The sequence below is a fragment of the Scyliorhinus torazame genome, chromosome 1 (assembly GCF_047496885.1).
Source record: "Scyliorhinus torazame isolate Kashiwa2021f chromosome 1, sScyTor2.1, whole genome shotgun sequence".
NCBI lineage: Eukaryota > Metazoa > Chordata > Chondrichthyes > Carcharhiniformes > Scyliorhinidae > Scyliorhinus > Scyliorhinus torazame.
In genome coordinates, this window is record NC_092707.1 from 92,810,501 (window position 1) to 92,830,997 (window position 20,497).

General features: G+C 46.8%; 1 protein-coding gene across 1 annotated transcript in view; it reads left to right on the forward strand.

The window, feature by feature from the left end:
* Nucleotides 1–2,151: 2,151 nt before the first annotated feature.
* LOC140415419 (uncharacterized) overlaps nt 2,152–20,497 on the forward strand; it is a 136,527-nt gene continuing 118,181 nt past the window's right edge. The window contains 3 exon segments of the mRNA XM_072501056.1: nt 2,152–2,263; nt 2,403–2,744; nt 5,716–6,034. Of these exon segments, the coding sequence (XP_072357157.1) occupies nt 2,215–2,263; nt 2,403–2,744; nt 5,716–6,034 (710 nt within the window). The 5' untranslated portion in view covers nt 2,152–2,214.

Sequence of the window (20,497 nt, forward strand, 5' to 3'; positions counted from 1 at the left end):
CCATGCCACTCATAATTTTATGCATGGCCCCATCCCACCCCAGTTTCCTCTGCTGCAAGGAAAACAACCCTAGTCTCTCCAATCTCTCTTCATAGCTAAAACTCTCCAGCCCAGACAACATCCTCTGCACTCTTTCCAGTGCTCTGAGATCCTCCTAAAGTGTGGATTCCATAACTGTACACAATACTCTAGCTGTGGTCTAACCAACTTTTATATAGTTCCAGCATAACCTCCCTGCCCTTAAACTCTACGCCTCACCTAATAAAGGCAAATATAATGAGGAGCATCGATAAGGTAGATAGTCAACATTTTTTCCCAAAGGTAGAGGAGTCTAGAACAAGAGGGCATAGGTTTAAGGTGAGAGGACAGAGATACAAAAGAGACCAAAGGGGAAATTTCGTCACACAGAGTGTGGCGAGCATCTGGAACGGGCTTTTTGTACAATGTTGTCCTTTAAAAAGCAGTTAGACTGTTACATGGGTAGGGTGGGTATAGAGGGATATGGGCCAAATGCGGGCAAGTAGGCCGAACTTAGTGATAGAAACTGGGCGGCATGGAGCAGGTGGGCCGAAGGGCCTCTTTCCATGCTGTAAACACCTATGACTCTATGACTCCATATGCATTCTTAACCACTGTATCTATCTATCCTGCTACCTTAAGGGACCGGTGTACATGCACACCAAGGTACCTCTGATCCTCAGTGCTTCCCAAACTCTGTATTCCCTTGCCTTATTTATCCTGCCCAAATTCATCACCTCACGCTTATCCGATTGAATTCCATTTGTCGCTGATCAGCCCATCTGACCAACCCGTCTATAGTCTCCTGTAATGTAAGGCTATCCTCTTCACTAGTTATTACACTACCAATTTCCGTATCATCCATGAATTTACTGATCACCCCTCCAACCCTTCTATGTGATACTTTGCTAAATGATTTCTTAAAATCTATGTAAACAACATCCACTAAATTCCCTTCATCAGCCATTTTGCTACTTCAACAGAAAATATAATTTTATTAATTCAATAATATTTGCAAGTACTGGCTCACTTTAATAAACTCAAATCTCTCGGATTACTGCAATGTTTCACCTTTGGTTATTATTTCTGAAATGTTATTCATCACTGATGTTGAACTGTCATGGCAGTTTTTTTCAGTGGTGAGTTGTCATTGCCTTCCACTCTCGGGGGCAGGGCGAGGTGGCTGTACCCGAGACCACCGCAGGCGGAACGGTAATAGAACCTGCGCTGTTGACCATATTCTGAAACACGCGGTGGGTAACTGAGCTAATTAAGCGAATTGGCCGCCAAGTTTGTCTGCATCTCGAGGAAAAAACGAAAGATGATGTCATTATTAGCTATTAATAGTTTCGTTTGTTTTGAACATTTAAAGGATTTGTTATAAATTTTCATTGATATTTTTAAACTAGGCGCGTCTGGGATTTCGAATAATATTTTCTATATTAATATCTTCATCTTGAGTTTCCATTGCTATGCTTCATCTTGCAGTTTCCATAGCTATCGCAATACTAATTAATAACTGCTACATTTGACTCATTCGCCATTCATTCCTCAATACGTTGATACTATGAACTTGCAGTTTCCTGTGACATTAAGATTAATTAATTACTTATTTTGCGAAAGGCTCCATTTCATCGTCTACATTTTTCTCAGAACACCTAATTCACCGAGGCTTCTCAAGATTGGCACTTCACTAACATCCTAAGGAGGAACAAAATAAAACATTCCTGTGCGGGGTTGTCAATGAGGACAGTGCTCAATTTCTTTGATTCCTCGCTATGTATAAATCAGATGACAACTTGCATTCTGCCCTACCAATTGAAGTTTCCGGGGAATCTTAGAGACATTAACCAGCTTCCCCCCTTTACTCCTTAGGCTTTTAAAGCCCCAAGATGCTGTTCACCCAATCCCCATGTCTCACCCACCCTTGTATTTTCTGGTATTCAATTATTCCCGCGTTGCATTCTATTTTTTGGCATGTTGTTCCTCTATTTCTAAAATAGCTTGCAAACGCTCTATGCAAATATTCATCAACTCAAATCTTATTGCCCGCTTTAGGTGATGGACATTTGCATGCATATTTAAAATTCAATGACGTTGTCAAGATTCAAACGTCTTAAGGAGAGGGCTAGAAAGAGCCCAGCAACACATTGTGCCAGGAAGTATTTCAGTCTGAACCTCAATAGAACCTTCACCATGGCTGAATGGGTTGGAGTTCTTGCAGCACTAATGCTTTGTCTCCACAGTAAGTGTTGCGTTAACCTTGATTATTGCTGCTATTTACATTGTTCCCATTGTTTGTGCTTGGGTTTAACGTAGCTGATTAACAAACAATAGCGACAATTGTAGAGTTTGACCAGTCAATAACTTACTTATTTCACCAGGAACGATCGGAGACCCTGTCTTGACCCAGCCAGGATCCATCTCATCATCCCCGGGAAGAACCGTCAAGATTTCATGTTCCATGTCCGGAGGCAGCATCGGTAGCTACTACGTGAGCTGGTACTGGCAGAAACCCGGCAGTGCCCCCGTGCTTGTGTGGAGTGAGTCCAGTGGTAAACCTTCCAATATCCCCGATCGATTCATGGGTTCTGTGGACTCGTCGAGTAACAAGATGCATTTAACTATCAGCAACGTGCAATCGGTGGACGCCGCAGATTATTCCTGTGCTGCAGTGAGTTCAGGGATATACACCTTTGGAAGAGGAACCAAGCTGAACCTAGACAGTAAGTAAATTAATTGCCGCATTGCTGCGATCATTTAAAAAAAAACTTTAAAACTATTGGGATGGTCGATTAAATTAGAGCAAATCAAGACAGTTGCTCATAAAATATATTTAGACGCAGCGAGTGAACCAGTCAGTGTCTTGCGACACGGAAATGAGAGTCAGGCACAATTGCGGCCAATTTTACAGACAATACCCAGGCTTTATAAAGTGTACAGGAGTAATCTTTTCTCAGATAAAACCTGACTGCCGAGTTTTAATTTGGAGAGACTCAGAGTGAAACCCGGTTCACTGGGAGCTTTCGGAATGGTGTGGCCGAAATTTGCTCCATAATCTTGCAGCATAATGGAAGGTGAAATATTCAACTCCCGACCAATCAGTAACCTGAGGACGTCAACTAAATCTCATTGCGAGAAGTTTGAAGGGACAGGATAGGATATATTCTTTAGCCAAGGGACTGTTCGCACTGCTGACTCTTACCTATAATAACAGGGTGAGCAGAAACATCGCAATGTTTCAACGCAGAACGGAGAAACATTTATCGAAGGAGAAACCAATAGATTAGAAATAGACTCAGTGCGCGAGCTTTTCAAAAGCGGCGGTTCATTCTGTGTTACAGAATTCCAAGATTGTATGAATCCCCCCCAAAATTTAGATTGACTCACAACCCCGGTTAAAATGTGAAGACACAAAATCAAAATTTCATTCCACTTCGAGCAATAGCGCACATCAAACCCTTCTCGGATTGATCGGGTTAACGTGACAACTTGCTGCAACTTAATTTCGGCTCCAACACACAGTAATCAACTCGTGATAATCATCCCCACTCCTCCAATATCGGCATAACGGAATAACAAGCAGCCGTAATTGGCATGACATCTATTCCCTTAATATCTCACCGGCCCATTATCTTCCATCCGATGAAATGTATGTGTATCTCAGACGAGGTTTTCAGATCTGTGAACCTGATTTTTGATTCACTCAGTTGAACTTTGCCGTTGGTTGTATAATTAGCCTGAGAGGAGTTGTGTTTCCAATATTTCGCTTACTCTACTGCCATTTTGATTTGACTTTCAGCTGGCATCATGGTGAAATGGGCTGAGATGAAGTACAAAAGGGAAAATGCTCAATCATATTTTCAGTTATTTATCTAATAATATACTTCTGTCAGAAATATTAGTGTAAAATCGCTTTCGTTGAGACAATATTATAAACTGATGGCAAAAGCTGCTCAATAATCCCACGGGCGGCACGTTCGCAACTTGGCACAGTGGTTAGCACTACTACCTCGCAGCGCCAGGGACCCGGGTTCAATTCGGTCTATTTGATTTTCCATTTTCTCCCCGTGTCTCTGACGGTTCTCCGGCTTCCTCCCATAGTCCAAAGATATGCAGTTTAGGTGGATAGGCCAAGCTAACTTGATCCTTCGTGTCCAAGATGTGTAGGTGAGGTGGATTGTCCCTTAGTGCCCAATGTTACGGGGGTAAGGCGGAGTGTGGGTCTAACTGCCGGCTCGATGGGTCGAATGGTCTGCTTCTACCCTGAATGGATTCTATGAGTTTTCAGATATTTCAGTATCACGGATGTTCATTATAAAACTCCGATGATAGAGGTTAACGGCACTTATCAGGCTACCCGGAGTGTCCGCGTCCCAGTTATAACGTTAAAAAGGTAAGACGAGCTTGTAGGGTCCAAGGTAAAATTCTCCGAATGTTAAAACGACACGGGCAAGTTTCGGACTGTCAAGACCCGTCTATGGTGCTGACACTGCATTTCAATATTACAACCAATCGTAGCGGCCGCCTCTATTACAAAAACTGAACAAAGTAGTATTGTTTCGATCCTTTCTTACATTAAATTAACAATTTACCAAGCTTTCTCATTGCAGCTGGTGCTTATAGGCATGGTGTAAACAGTCAGTTAAAGAGAGTGTGGCAGTTTATCTTCAACCTCTTACATTGGGTGAAATGTTGCGATCATGGGGATATTTATTTTTAATAATAAACTGAAAGAACTATCATTCCTGTAGCAACCCCTCAGGGCATCCGAACTTGCTTTACAGTCAATTGTGCGCATTTTGTTTTCAGGATTGTCGTGTTTGGTGTGTAAGAAAAGCGGTAGCCTATTCCCGCACAGCAAGATCCCCAAACACCAATCACCAATTAATCTGTTCAAGCGATATTGGCTGAGAGATAAATATTGGCCAAATCATGTTGGTTGCATTGTTTGCATATTGAGGTTGTTGTTGGGTTATTATTATAGAAAGTATGGGTTAAATAACATGGGTTATTTGTTGGAAACTATTTTCTGTTTGGTGAAGATGTTATCACATGTGACACTGTGAGTCCAAAGATCTTCCCAAAGGGAGTATCCCGAATGTAACGGAACAGTCTTTTGAAGTGTTACACATGAAACCATAGTCGGACCGTGGTTGGGGATGTGGGGGGACTGGGTGTGAGACCTGGCGAGGAAGATTGTGCAATCTACGAAGGAGCAGAGCGGCCATGCTCGTGACAGAAATCCAGATCTTAGCCCAATGTTTCTCACTTCCGTGAAAATAAATTCAAGCTGGAAGATTTTTAATCGTTTGTTCACAGCAAATTGCTTAGAGTCGAGTGTTCTGAGTTTCATTTGCTACCAATTTGTGCTAAGGTTTATGCAAAATGCCAATTATTTGCTTTATATTTCCTGATATTATTTCCTGCCCTCCTTGTTCGTTAAAATTCCTCTTCAGAATTTGCAGGTGTTTACTGCCATGCAGAAAACGTGGGATATTTTAACAGGTTATATATTGTTCAGGACTGTTGGGACCAGTAGTTGTGCAGTTAACAGTAACGAGGGTTCCTTATAATACATTCACCGAAGTTTTGTGCAATGACTTGCAATCTTCAAATGTTTCAACAACAGAAAACAGTGGTTACGATTTTGTAGTCAATTAAGAATGAATCTCCTTTGTCTTACCTACTTTTCAGACCCACAACCCCCCTCGGTGTCCGTCCTTCCGCCGTCAGCGGATCAAATCACAGCGAAGGACACGGCGACCCTGGTGTGTTTGGTGAGCGGGTTTACCCCGGGAGCTGCGGAGATTGAATGGACTGTAGACGGCAGTGTCAGAGGGAATGGGGTTGAGACCAGTCGGATCCAGCAGGAGGCGGACAACACGTTCAGTGTGAGCAGTTATCTGACTCTGTCAGCCTCAGAGTGGAACTCACACGAGCTTTACTCCTGTCTGGTCAAACACGAAACTCAGGCCAATCCGCTGAAAACAAGTATCTCGCGATCCAGCTGTTTGTGATGCAAACATCTTATGCGCTGATTTGTTATACTTGCAGTAACGTTTGTTTAAAAATAACAAGTTGTGTAAAGATGAATCACCACTATTTGCAGTTTGTTGAATGGGTCTCGCTGTCTGTAATTAACGTGTTCACCCTGAATTGCAATGTTGCAAATCCTCGCACGTAATAAAATTCCTTCTGTTATCTCATGTGTTGTTATTATTTTTTATCTCCTTCCACGGAAACAATTCATAGCAACTTCCTAATTGTGAGAAATCCCGAAGTTTTATTTTTTCTTACATTCTGCACATTTTATATCAAGTCAGTGACATCAGTCGGCATCAAGTCTAATGATGACCGTGAAACCATTATCTATTGTCCTAAAAAAACATCCGATTCACTAAAATCCTCCAGAGAAGGAAATCTGCCATCCTTATTGCTCTGGCCTGCATGTGACTCCAGACCCACAACAATGTGGTTGACTCTTAACCTCCCTCTGAAATGACTTAGCAGCCATCTTAGTTCAAGGGCAATTAAGGGTGGGCAGAAAAGTATACACGCGTACACATGGAAGTCATTTTGCAACATATTTTTAAAGGTAACTCTGGCTGAATGTTGTCGTGTCAGAATAAAGGTGATCGCTATGTTCATGACAAGAGCTCACCGCACTTAGTGTAAGAGTTTCTAACTCACCTAGTTACACACATTCAGGACCGAACTCCTGGCTTGTTATTAAAATTATCCGATGACTTTAATTGGTTAGTAAAGCACATTTTGAAGCAGTTCCTATTAGTCACAGTCATAACCATAGGTTCTATGAGACCTTGACCCGAATGCAGCTCAAATAAGATAAAGTCAAAGTATTGTGGATGCTGGAAATTCCCAATAAGAGCAGAAAGTGCAGGAACAACTCAGCAGGTCTGTCAGCCTCCTTGTAGAGAGAAACAGAGTTCACTTTCCGAGTCCAGTATGACTCCTCTTCCAGTATGACCCTGTAAAGAAGAGTCATATGGAGTTGAAAAATGAACTCTTTCTCTCTCAATAGATGCTGCCAGATCTACTTGTCCCTCTTTTTAAAAATTCAACCGCACACTAATCACAAATCATGGTATCCCTTCAGTACAAAGTCTTCTTTGATCAGACTGATTTCGCAATGGAGTAAATAAATTGGTACAAGTGGAATTGCACGCTGCTAAGGCTATTAAAAATACAAACTGTAAGAAACTTAGGTGGTGATTTTTCGTATAAAAAACAATGTGGGCAGCACGGTAGCATTGTGGATAGCACAATTGCTTCACAGCTCCAGGGTCCCAGGTTCGATTCCGTTTTGGGTCACTGTCTGTGCGGAGTCTGCACGTCCTCCCCGTGTGTGCGTGGGTTTACTCCGGGTGCTCCAGTTTCCTCCCACAGTCCAAAGATGTGTAGGTTAGGTGGATTAGCCATGATAAAAATTGCCCTTAGTGTCCAAAATTGCCCTTAGTGTTGGGTGGGGTTACTGGGTTATGGGGATAGGGTGGAGGTGTTGACCTTGGGGAGGGTGCTCTTTCCAAGAGCCGGTGCAGACTCGATGGGCCGAATGACCTCCTGCTGCACTGTAAATTCTATGATCTATGATCAATAATTCTCAGCCCAAATTTACTGACGAACCCAACAGGGCCAAAGGAAGCCATATTGGAAGTGACGTATGGTTGCCTGAAAAGAACTACTTCATGTATTGTTACTCTGGCAATGAATAGAGCAAACCAACAGCAAATGATATTATAAACTCAACCTCGATTAATTCTACTTGAAGACTTTAGATTAATCAATAGTTATTCAAAAATGAAATGAAAATCGCTTATTGTCATAAGTAGGCTTCAAATGAAGTTACTGTGAAAAGCCCCTAGTCGCCACATTCCGGCGCTTGTTCGGGGAGGCCCGTACGGGGAACTAAATTAACACTCCTTATAATTATTTTTAAAACACATGTCACTGCAAATTTGAAAAACTGTATACTTCATTTTAGTGTAATATAATTAATGCATGTACTTTACAGCAATATAACGTATAACTATTTTTGAAACGTGTCTTAACAACATTTCAAGCTGCATGCATTGGCAATGACAGTAAAAGATCTAACCCTTGATAATCAAAATAACTTGCATTTTTAGTTTACCTTTTTAAGTAACCTTTTATAAACGTAGCTGCATGATTTTACTTTTAAAAGTTTTTACATTCAAATTAGGCCATTTTCTTGGAATCCATCGACGGCAGTAAGTCAAAAGAATGACCCCGAGAGTTTAAAAACAAAGACAAGGCTGCACATTGTAATGTTCGTGCTCATGGTAACAATAGATAAGGACCAGGCAACCCATATGAATAGTTGAATTGATAGACACTGAAGTCAGATGAACCTCGATTAAAATGATAACTAAAGAGCCATTAATTCATTGGTAGAATTGGCTTCTAAACTTACACAAGTTCGCAGTGGGTATTGCTAAAGGAAATTGCTTTTGAGCCGGAATGAAGGAATGGAACCAGATATGTCCTCTTGGTGCATCATTAAGTGGATTGGGTGAACAGATGATTTCAGAACTAGCAAAGCTGCTGTGCCGACTGAGCCAGAGGTGTGGATAAATCAGATTGCAGTAACTCGAATCTCCCCCACTCCCCGCAAACCACCATCCCCGTACCCCTGCTAAGCACCCCGCCCCCCCCCCCCCATCCTCCACAACGTTATTCGGTTTCCTGATTAGAGATCTAGCAGTAAAACTCTGTCGTTTGGTTTTAAAGATGTTGCTGCGTTTACTGTTTAATAGGAGATCACTGAATTTAAATTGGTTTAAGTGAGGTCAAAGATTTTGAGAGAAAAAAATTAATCCGCATCACTGACACCCAGTTTTGGGACACTTTGGTCTTGCAGAACAGCGCCACGTACAAAGGTACTGGTAGAATAATCGGAAACCCACGTGAACAAGTAGATCATGCTAAACAAAACTGAAGTATCACGATCAGAAAACCCAGAAAACAGATTTTTGGAATGAAGCTCATTTCAATCCAGTGCAAAGAGAAGCAAGACTGCGTGCCTGATTCAGAAGAGGTGGCTGTAGGGATATAGTGGGTGCATTGGTGCTGGCCTTCCAAAATGCGATAGATTTTGGAACAGTGCCTACAGGTTGTAGAGTGGCAAATGTAATCTCACTATTTGTGAAATAAGGGCGAGAGAAACCTTTTAGTGTTCAGGGATGTGCAGGTTATGTACGGGTGTAGGGCGTGGTGGGCAGTGGAATTAATCTAGGTAGAGTATTCTTTCGGAGAGTCGGAGCAGGCTCGATGGGCAGAATGGCCTCCTTCTGCACTGTAGGGTTTCTATGGATTACAATGACAAGTGCACCAATGAAGTGCTATAATATGTCCTGCTGGGTTCAGAATCATTTAACTTTGCCTAAAGTCAAGGACTTCCAGTGGCGCCATGTAGGTGGTGGCTGCATGTTGGGTGGCTCCTGCTAGAGTCTTTGTTTTTCAGATCTTTATGCCCGATCTCACTTTTTGGTTACTTTTTGGATGAGGTGTTGTGGGGAGTACTAAAGAATCAGTGGAATGTCACAGTTACAGAAGAAAGGTCAGCGAAGGGGGTGAGTGAAAGTCCACCTGTGTGTGCTGTTGTTAATCCAACAGGAGGAATGATGGTGGTTGGTGGTTGGTCGGGTGGAGCTGTTCCCATTAGGATTGAAACTCTGACTGAAGTGGTATCGGGGGAGTTTGAAAGGCTGTTTGTCTAGCATTTAGAGGTGGATTGGATTGAGATGATGACCTCTCTCAAAGAATGAGTGGAGGAGACGCTTGCCCCAAATAAAGGCTGCATCGACGAAGGTGTTGATGGAGGTGCGGGAGCAAGGAGAGAAGATGAAGAGAGTGGAGGAGGCATTATCGCAGCATAGCAACCAGTTCACCTCGATGGATGGGCTGCTGTGGAAGGTGACAGAGGTCAATAAAGGGCTAAGAGCCAAGGTGGAGGACCCGGAGAACAGTGAAGAGGGTGAAAGCTTTCTCGCACTTGAAGAGTTTGAAAGCTGATGTGATGATGCTGCAAGAGACCCATCTGAAGGTGAAGAATCAGATGAGGCTCAGGAAGGGTTGGGTGAGCCAGGTGTTTCATTCAGGGTTTGATAGTAGGGCCCGGGTTATGGTGATTTTGGTGGGCAAGCAGGTGAGGTTTCAGATGGAGAAGGTGATGGTGGATCAGTGGGGCAGGGACATGATCATAACAGATGCACTGGAGGGGAGGTTGGTGGCATTGGTTAGCGTATATGCCCCCAATTGGGCTAACGTGGGGTTTGTGAAGAAAATGCTGGCTGCCATTCTGAATCTGGCTACCGATGAATTGATTTTGGGGGCTATTGGAACAGAGTGCTGGAAGCAAGGGTGGACATGTCCCAGCTGCGCTCACTGACCCCGTCGGGGGGGGGGGGGGGGGGGGGGGCGTGACAAAGTTGTTGGCTGGGCTTATGAGGGAGATGGGAGTATGCCATTTCCTCCCCAGTGCACGAGGTGTTCTCAAGAGCTCTTTTTGTGATGGGGAAGGTGCTGTTGGCTTGAGGTAAGAGGGCAGAGAATTCGGCAATTGAGATTTTGCATCACACTTTACATTGGATGAATGTAGTACTGGAGAAGGGGCTGGCTCAGAAGCCATGGTGGAGGCTGGATGTGGGGTTGTTGGCAGACCAGAGTTTCTGTGATACGATGGGGAAGGTGATTGAGGAGTATGTGGTGTTTAACTCTTCTGTGGAGATCTCACTGTGGGTGGTGTTGAAGGCTTGAAGGCAGTGATGAGGAGGGAGGTGATGTTGTTTATGGCTAAGATGGATAAGGAGGAGAAGTTGGAATGCCAACAATTGATGGAAGAGATTTTGGAAGTAGACAGGAGGTACACGGGGGTTGTGAGAAGGGTGAAAGGGGCTGTTTATGAGTATGGGGAGAAGGTAGGTTGTTTATTGGTAGGTTGGCTCTGCAGGCAAGCTGTGACGAGGGAGATAGTTCAGATTTGGTATAGGGGGGTGAGCTGGTGGTTGCTCTGGAGCGGATTTATAAGGTGTTTGAGGAGTTTTATACAGATATGTATAAGTCAGAACCATCCGAGGATGACTGAGAGATGAGGGAGTTTTTTGGAAGGTTAGAGTGCCGAAGGTAGTGAAATAGAGAAGGCAGGGCTGGAGGAGTCGGTGAGGGTAGAGGAGGTCAAGGCAGCAATTGGGAAGATGCAGATGGGGAAGCCGGCAGGGTCAGATGAGTTCTTTGTGAAATTTTACAAGAAATTTAAGGATAAACTGGTGCTCATTCTGGTGGGAATGTTCGAGGACACGACGGTCAGGAAGGTTTTGCCAAAAACGATGGGACAGACCTCCATCCTGTTGCTGCGAATGAAGGATAAGTACCGAGTGGAGTGTGGGCCCTACAGGATCATATCTCTTCTGAATGTAGATGCCACGATATTGGCAAAGGTGCTGGCATTAAATTTGGAGGTGTGCCTTCTGAGGATGATTGGAGAGCATGAGATGGGGCTCTTTAAGGGCAGACCATTATCATCGAATGTGCAGTGCTTGCTGAATGTGGTGCGTTTTGCGGCGGAGGGAAGGGAGCTGGAGGTGGTGTTGGTATTGGATGCGGAGTAGGCGTTTGATTGGGTGGAGTGGAGTTATCTGATTGCGGTGTTAAATAAGTTTGGGATTGGGCCTAAGTTTGTGTCATGGGTGAAGTTACTGAATAAGGAGACAATGGCGAGCGAGTGCACGAATGATATGAATTCAGGGTATTTTTCATTGCACCCGGGAACGAGGCAGGGATGCCCCATTTCCCCCATGTCCCCTCTCTGTTGGGGATAGAGCCCTTAGCCATTGCGCTGAGGAGCTCAGAGTTGTTGGAGGGGATAATGAAAGGAGGGGGGGAGGGGGGCGGAACATAGGGCGTTCTTGTATGTGGATGATTTGCTGTTATGAATTTTGGAGCCGGGCACCTCGGTGGGGGACATAATGGGTTTGCTTCACAGATTTGGGAAGTTTTTTGGGACATAAGCTGGACTTGGGGAAGAGTGAGTATTTTGCGGTTTCCCCTCCAGGGACGGTGGTGGGGAGGTCAGTGGAGGGGGCTTCCCATTCTGTGTGGCAGGTTCTAATGTTAGGTATCTGGGGAGCAGGTGGCCCGGGACTGAACAGGTCTTCGGAAGTTGAATTTTTCTATCCTGGTGGGGTGGGTGAAGGCTGATTTGTTGAGGTGGGATAATCTTCCTCTGTCGTTGGTGAACTGGGTGCAGACTTCCCCCATTGAGAAGATAAACATTTTACTCCGGTTTTTGTTTTTATATCAGTGCCTGCCGGTCTTTTTGCCTAAGGGACTTTTCAACAGGTTGGAGAGGCTGATTTCTTCACCTCTATTGGCAGGGAAGGTGGCCAGGATAAGGAAGGAGGTGCTGCAGAGGGGGCAGCAGTCGGGGGGGGGTTAGGCCTTCCGAATTTGGTGTATTATTACTGAGTGGTGAATACAGCGAAGGTACGGGGTTGGAATCGGGTAGCGGAGGCTTTGTGGGTAAGGATGGAGGTGAATTCATGTCGGGAGTTGGGGTTGCGGTCGCTGGCAATGGTGCCACTCCCATTGGCTCCAGGGAAGTATTCGGGAAGTCTGGTGGTGGTGGCCATGCTGAAGTTTTGGAGGTAGTTTCAAGCACTTTAGGTTAGGATCGGGGTTAAAGGTCATGCCAATCTGGGGGAATCACAGATGTGAGCCAGGGAGGAAGGATGCGAGGTTCCAGGGATGGGAAGAGAGGGGGATCAGGGAAATGAAGGATCTTTTTCTGGAAGGGCAGTTTGTGAGCTTGGGGGAATTGAATGAGACGTTTGGGCTAGTGCGGGAGGAGAGTTTCTGGTACATGCAGGTGCGGGACTTTGCGAGGAAGGTCTTACTGATCTTCCCAATAGCGCCTGCTCCTCTTTGCTGGAGGAAGTGTTGTCAGGTTGGAGGGTTGGAGTGGGAGGTCATCTCTATGGCAGGATGTTGGAGGTGGATATGGTGTCCATGGAGGGGATTAAGGCTAAGTGGGAAGAGAAGTTGGGGACGGCATTGAAGGAGGGATTATGGTGCGAGGTCCTATGGACGGTGAATGCCTTGACCTAATGTGCGACACTGGGGCTGATACAGCTGAAGGTGGTGCACCTGACACAGTTAAGGATGAGCCAGCTGTTTGAGCGAGTAGAGGACAGCTGTGAGCGGTGTGGGGGGGGGGGGGGGGGGGGGGGGGGAGGAGGATTCTAGTCATGTGAATATGTTCTCATCCTTCCCGAAGTTGGAAAGGTTCTGGCGGTCAGTTTTCAACAGCATCTCAGCGGTTTTGTACTTAGATGTGGGGACCCGTTCCCTGGAGGCCATATTCGGCGGACCGGCGCCGGGGCTAATGTTTTAGACTTCACCTCACTGACTGCTCACATGCAGGTCCTGTTAGGGTGGCAGTCAGCTTCTCCACCATTTGCCTTTGCGTGGCGAGGGGACCTATTTTAGTTCTTTGCCCTGATGAAGGTGACATTTGCCCTTAGAGTGCTGGGTTCCACAACAGTTGGGTACCATCGAATGTTGGGGAGAGGGACGAGAGTGGGGTTCTTATTGTGTGTGTGGCGGGGGGGGGGGGGTGGTTAATATGGTGTGTTTCTTTTGTTTGTGTTGTAAAATGTAAAATGTTGAAAATTGGAATAAAAGTACTTTTCAAAATAAAAATTCTGCCTAAAGTCTCCTCCATTTCTCATGTAAGGGGATCAGGGGATTTGGGGGGAAGGCAGGAGAATGGGGATGAGAAAATATCAGCCATGGTTGAATGGCGGAACAGAGTCGTTAGGCCGAGTGGCCTATTTCTGCTCCTATGTCCTATGGTCTTATGGTATCCTTAATTTTCCTGGCGATCTTTGGCAGTCCTGCGCATGATGTCCGAGGCATGCAATACAGTGCCGTGCCCATTCAGCAGACTCATGGTCCCTCTAGTCGTCTGGCAGGAATGGAAGTTTTTCATAGACTTTGTGGTGGACGCACTCATATGTCCCTGCCACCTGGAATCAGTTTTCCTGAGCGACACTTCATTAGAACTTTTGGTTAAATAGAACATACAGTGCAGAAGGAGGCCATTTGGCCCATCGAGTCTGCACCGACCCACTTACCACCCTATCCCGGTAACCCACTAACCCCTCCTAACCTTTTTTGTTCACTAAGGGCAATTTAGCAGGGCCAATCCACCTAATCTGCACATCTTTGGACTGTGGGAGGAAACCGGAGCACCCAGAGGAAACCCACGCAGGCACAGGGAGAACGTGCAGACTCCGCACAGACAGTGACCCAGCAGGGAATCGAACCTGGGACCCTGGCGCTATGAAGCCACAGTGCCAATCACTTGTGCTACCATGTTTTCCCCTCAGGGGACCGATCAGGGAAGAACAGGCTAGGCCCCCACCCCATGAAGAGCTCTGGATGATCTGACATCCTGAAGGCAGCCACATTAGGGCAGGTGCTACCCTTACCCCCACAACCCTGGACATGGCCTTAAAGAAGGATGACCAGTGCCCACAGGTGGTGCAGGACCAGAACATGTGGGCATGGTTGGCTGGGCTCCTAGGCACCGTTCACATATGTGCTCCACTATCGGGGAGAACCTGCTCATTTGAGTTCTGGTTAGGTGCGCCCTGTGCACCCGCTTTAGCTGCGTTAAGCTCAACCATGTGCACGTGAAGTTGAAGTTAGCCCTGCTCAGTACTTCGATCCAGAGTCCTTCCCCTATCTCCATGCCTGATTCCTCCTCCTATTTGTTCCTTGTTTCATCCAGGTGTGAGCGTACCTCCTCCAACAGTCACTCATACATATCTGCACCATCCCCCCACCGCCCCGGCTCACCCGCTTCCAGTCTTTCTACTAGTGAGTGTCCTGGTATCTTGGGGTGCATCGTTGTTTCTTTGCGCATGATGTTTTTGACCAGAATGTATCTCAGGTCATTTCCCCTTGGGAGTTGGAACATTTCCGTGTACATTCTACCATCTGTATACGTGTCCCTAACCATCAGAGTCCCCTCATCCTGTCTCCACCTTTTGAAGGAGGTGACCATTGTTGTGGGAGTGAACCTAGTGTTGTTGCAGATGGGGGCCATGGTGGACATTTCGGTTAGATTGAAGTGCTGCCTCATGTGGTACCACGCTCAGAGGATGGCTACTACCACTTGGCTTTTTGAGTATCGGGCTGAGGGTTGGGGGGGGGGGGGGGGGTTGATGGAAGTGCGGTTGTGACCAGGGCTCAAAGGGATATCCCTGAACAGCAACTCTCCTCCATCCTCACCCACTTGGCTCCGGGTTCTTTGACCCATCTCTCCATTCTTTCAGCTGTGGTCAGCCAGTGGTAGAACTGTAGGTTTGGGAGGGCCAGGCCTCCCACAGTTCTCCTCCTCTGTAGGATCTTCTTTTGGATTCTCGAATTCTTTCACCCCCACACGAATGCCATGATTAACCTGTCGACTGTGTTGAAAAAAGCCTTGGGAATGTAGATTGGGAGGGATCTGAACATGAAGAGGAAGCTGGGTAGCACATTCATTTTGATCGCCTGCACTCTCCCTGCCAGGGACAGTGGGAGTGAGCCCCAGCTCCGTGGGTCCTTTTGACTTCCTACACCAGACTCATCAGGTTCCACTTGTGGATCCGTGACCATTCATGGGCTATTTGGATCACCAGGTAGCAGAATTTGGTCTGGGCCCATTTGAACGGCAGGCCCCCCAGCACTGTCCCTTACCGCTGCGGTTTCACAGGTAAGATCTCGCTCTTGCGCAGGTTAAGCTTGTAACCGGAGAAGGCTCCAAACTCCTTTAGGAGTTTCATCTCTTCCATGCTGGCCCGGGTGCTCAAGACGTAGAGGAACAGGTCGTCTGCGCAGAGTGAAACTCTTTGCTCTGTCTCCCCTTTCGCTACCTCTTCACCTTTTTGCCATTCTGAGGACGATCACCAGTAGCTCGATACCATAGCAAACAGTGGCAGGGATAAAGGGCATCCCTGCCTCGAGCTCCTGTGCAGCCAGAAGTAGCTAGAGCTGGTGGTGTTTGCCCATACAATCTCTATGGCAGTGCTGTACAGTAGTTTCACCAGGAGGAGAACACTGGACTGAACCCAAACTTCCAGTAACTGTAGGAGGTACTTCCATTTGACTCTGTCGAAGACCTTTTCTGCGTCCAGGGAGATGAGCATGGTGTTCTCTTCCCAGATGGGGTCATGATCACGTTCAGCAGGTGCCTCATGTTCGCTGTTGCTGCCTGCGCTTCATTAAGCCCGTCCGATTTTCTGCAATTACCTCTGGCACGCAGCTCTCCAGCCACCTTGCCAGGGCCTTCGGCAGGATCTTTGCATAAGCATTTTGGAGTGAGATGGGTCTGTAGGATCCGCATTCCATCAGGCCTTTGCCTTTTTGGGTACAAGCGTCATTGAGTCTTGGGCCAGTGTTAGTGGCAGCTACACATTACTAGTGAGTCTACGAATATCTCCTGCAAGTGCGGGGCCAGTGCTGGTGCAAATTCTTTGTAGAAGTCAAGTGGAATTGATCCGGCTCAGTGCCTTCCCCACCTGCGTGAAGCTGATACTCTCCATGACTTGCCTCAGTTCTAGTGGTGCTTCCAGGCCCCGTCTCCTATATTCTCCCATGACGGGCATGACCAGTCCATTGAGGAACTGCTTCATCTTCAAGTCCTCCTCTGGGGGCATGAAGGTGTACAGCCCTGGGTATAAGGTTGCAAAGGCCTCGTTGATCTGTTCTGGTGCTGTGACTAGCTTGCCACATCTGTCTTTGACCGGAGCTATTTTTCTCGTGACTGCCTGCTTTCTCAGCCGGTGAGCCAGCAGGTGACTGGTTTTGTCTCCATGCTCATAAAAGGTCCCTTGTGTCTGGCAAAGCTGCTCTCCTTTTCCAGTGGAGAGCAGGCCAAAGTACATTTCTATCTTTTTCCTCTCCGTCAGTCATTTCATGGTTGGGGCCGTGGAGTGCCACCAATCCACCTCCAGTATGGAGTTGACCAGCTGTTGCTTGGCCTCCCTCTGTTTCCTGTCTTTGCACGCCTTGAATGCAATAATATCCCCTCTGGTCACCACCTTCAATGCCTCCCACAATGTGGAGGGTGAGATCTCCCCATTCTGGTTGTTGGTAATGTACCCACCTATGGTCTCTGATATCCGATTGCAAAAGTGCCTTCTCGGCAAGGAGGGCCATGTTCAGCCTCCATGAGGGCACTGAGCATGGCCGTCTCCAACCGCACATCCACATAGCGTGGTCAGAGATTACGATCGCCGACTATTCTGCTCCTACTACCCCTGGAAGCACCAATTTCCCAATTACAAATAAGTTGATGCTAGATTAGACCTTGTGGACCTGGGAGAAGAAGTAGAACTCCTTCTCCCTTGGGTGCATGAACCTCCAGGGATCAACTGCCCCCATCTGCTCCATGAATATGCTTAGCTCTCTCACCATATTTTTAGTTTCCCTGATTGGGGCTGGATCTGCCTGTCCATGGGGCTTGTAGGCAGTTAAAGTCCCCTCCTATGATTAATCGGTGCATGGCTATGTAGGGATTTCTGCCATGTTTTTTCCATGAATTCTGCGTCATCCCAGTTTGGAGCATACACATTTACAAGGATCACTGGTGCCCCTTCCAGGATGCCACTAACCATGACATACCATCCCCGTGATTCCATAACCGTCTTTGTTGCCGTGAAGGCTTTCTTGTTCTTTAGAAGTATGGCTACCCCCTCACCACATAACACAATTGGCACTTCTGACCCACCCAGCTCTTTCTTAGCCACAGGTGGTCCTTCTCCCTCAGAGAATGTTATCGAGAGGAAGATAACATCAAACCTCAGAGTTTTCAGATGGGCGAGGACTCTGGATCATTTCACTGGGCTGTTAAGTCCCCTCGTGTTCCAGGTGGCTATGCTGATGGGGGTGTCGGTGTCTGCCCTCCCCCTCCTGCTCGGTCACCATACTTACCTTGCGGATGCGCCCCTGCACCCCCTTTGTTAGGGGGCCATCCAAGAAGGCCATGGTCACCGTGTTCACCATATGGCTGTGCCCCTGCGTTCTGGGGTTTTGCTTTGTCCAGGCGGCATCAAAGATGTCCGCCATTGCAACTTGCTCCATGTGGAGTGCCCCTGCACTCTGGGATTTCCATTTGTTTGGGGATCCACCATGATGGTCGTTTCTGGCATTATTTCACTGGCGCCATATGCGACCCATCATAGTCAGCCTTCTACCCAGGTCCCCTCTCTCCTACCCATCCCCGGTGTCCCCTCTTGGGTCTGTCTACCTCTTTTGCCCTCCTGTCCTGTGCCCCTTTGGGCTCCCCATCCCCCTCCTGCAGTTTACCCCCTTTTCCTGACTGTGTAGCTTTACCCCCCATTTTCTGCCAAGCATTCCCTCCCTGTGGGGTTGTGTGCCATGGCCCTGTCTCACCTGTACTTCCCTGAGCGGTGCCCCTTTCCCCCTGGGATCAATCCTTATCTTCCCTCACCTGTTGTGTTCTTCCCCCCTTCCCCCTTCCCCCTATCGCTCCTTCCTGGGACTCAAAGTTAAGATGAAATTCCTGCTCCTCACAATTGTCCTTTTCTGTATTTTCCACTGAGTTTGTATCCGCTATAGCTACTGTTGCTGCTGCTTTCCCAGCCTATGTCTGTGCACGAACCCATCCTCCTTGGCAGGTGCGGTGAATTAACATTCCTTCCCCTGTGAGATTACGCACAGGTTTGACCGGGTACCGCATCCCAAATCACACCCTACTCTTGTAAAGGGCCGCCTTGGCTGCGTTAAATGCAGCGCGGCACCTGGCCAGGTCTGCCCCAATGCCCTGGTACACTCGGATGGACTGGCCGTCCCACTGGCAGGACCACGTGTGCCTTTTCCTGTTTAGAATCTTCTCCGATTTTGGTACCGGTGACGTTTGTGACCCTTACCTGTTCCCCAGCTTTAGGCTTTAACCTGAGGGACCTGTGGGTTTTGTCTATCACTGATTTTGGGAAAGCTCTTCCTCCGGAACTGCTCACCCAGCATCTGGGCCACATATTGTGCGGGGTACCCGCCCTCAATATCCTCTGGCAGCCACCCAGTTTGGAGGTTTTTGCGGCGTGGCCGATTCTCCTGGTCTGCTTTGGGTCGCCAACAGCCTCGCCATTTCCGCATCCAAAGAGGCGATTCGGTCACTCTGGCCATTGGCTACTTTCTACAGTTCTCTGATTGAACATAAGAACATAAGAACTAGGAACAGGAGTAAGCCATCTGGCCCCTCGAGCCTGCTCCGCCATTCAATGGGATCATGGCTGATCTTTTGTGGACTCAGCTCCACTTTCCGGCCCGAACACCATAACCCTTAATCCCTTTATTCTTCAAAAAACTATCTATCTTTATCTTAAAAACATTTAATGAAGGAGCCTCTACTGCTTCACTGGGCAAGGAATTCCATAGATTCACAACCCTTTGGGTGAAGAAGTTCCTCCTAAACTCAGTCCTAAATCTACTTCCCCTTATTTTGAGGCTATGCCCCCTAGTTCTGCTTTCACCCGCCAGTGGAAACAACCTGCCCGCATCTATCCTATCTATTCCCTTCATAATATTATATGTTTCTATAAGATCCCCCCTCATCCTTCTAAATTCCAACGAGTACAGTCCCAGTCTACTCAACCTCTCCTCGTAATCCAACCCCTTCAGCTCTGGGATTAACCTAGTGAATCTCCTCTGCACACCCTCCAGTGCCAGTACGTCCTTTCTCAAGTAAGGAGACCAAAACTGAACACAATACTCCACGTGTGGCCTCACTAACACCTTATACAATTGCAGCATAACCTCCCTAGTCTTAAACTCCATCCCTCTAGCAATGAAGGACAAAATTCCATTTGCCTTCTTAATCACCTGTTGCACCTGAAAACCAACTTTCTGCGACTCATGCACTAGCACACCCAGATATTTCTGCACAGCAGCATGTTTTAATTTTTTATCATTTAAATAATAATCCCTTTTGCCGTTATTCTTCCAAAATGGATAACCTCACATTTGTCAACATTGTATTCCATCTGCCAGACCCTAGCCCATTCACTTAGCCTGTCCAAATCCCTCTGCAGACTTCCAGTATCCTCCGCACTTTTTGCTTTACCACTTATCTTAGTGTCGTCTGCAAACTTGGACACATTGCCCTTGGTCCCCAACTCCAAATCATCTATGTAAATTGTGACCAGTTGTGGGCCCAACACTGATCCCTGAGGGACACCACTAGCTACTGATTGCCAACCAGAGAAACACCCATTAATCCCCACTCTTTGTTTTCTATTAATTAACCAATCCTCTATCCATGCTCCTACTTTCCCCTTAATGCCATGCATCTTTATCTTATGCAACAACCTTTTGTGTGGCACCTTGTCAAAGGCTTTCTGGAAATCCAGATATACCACATCCATCGGCTCCC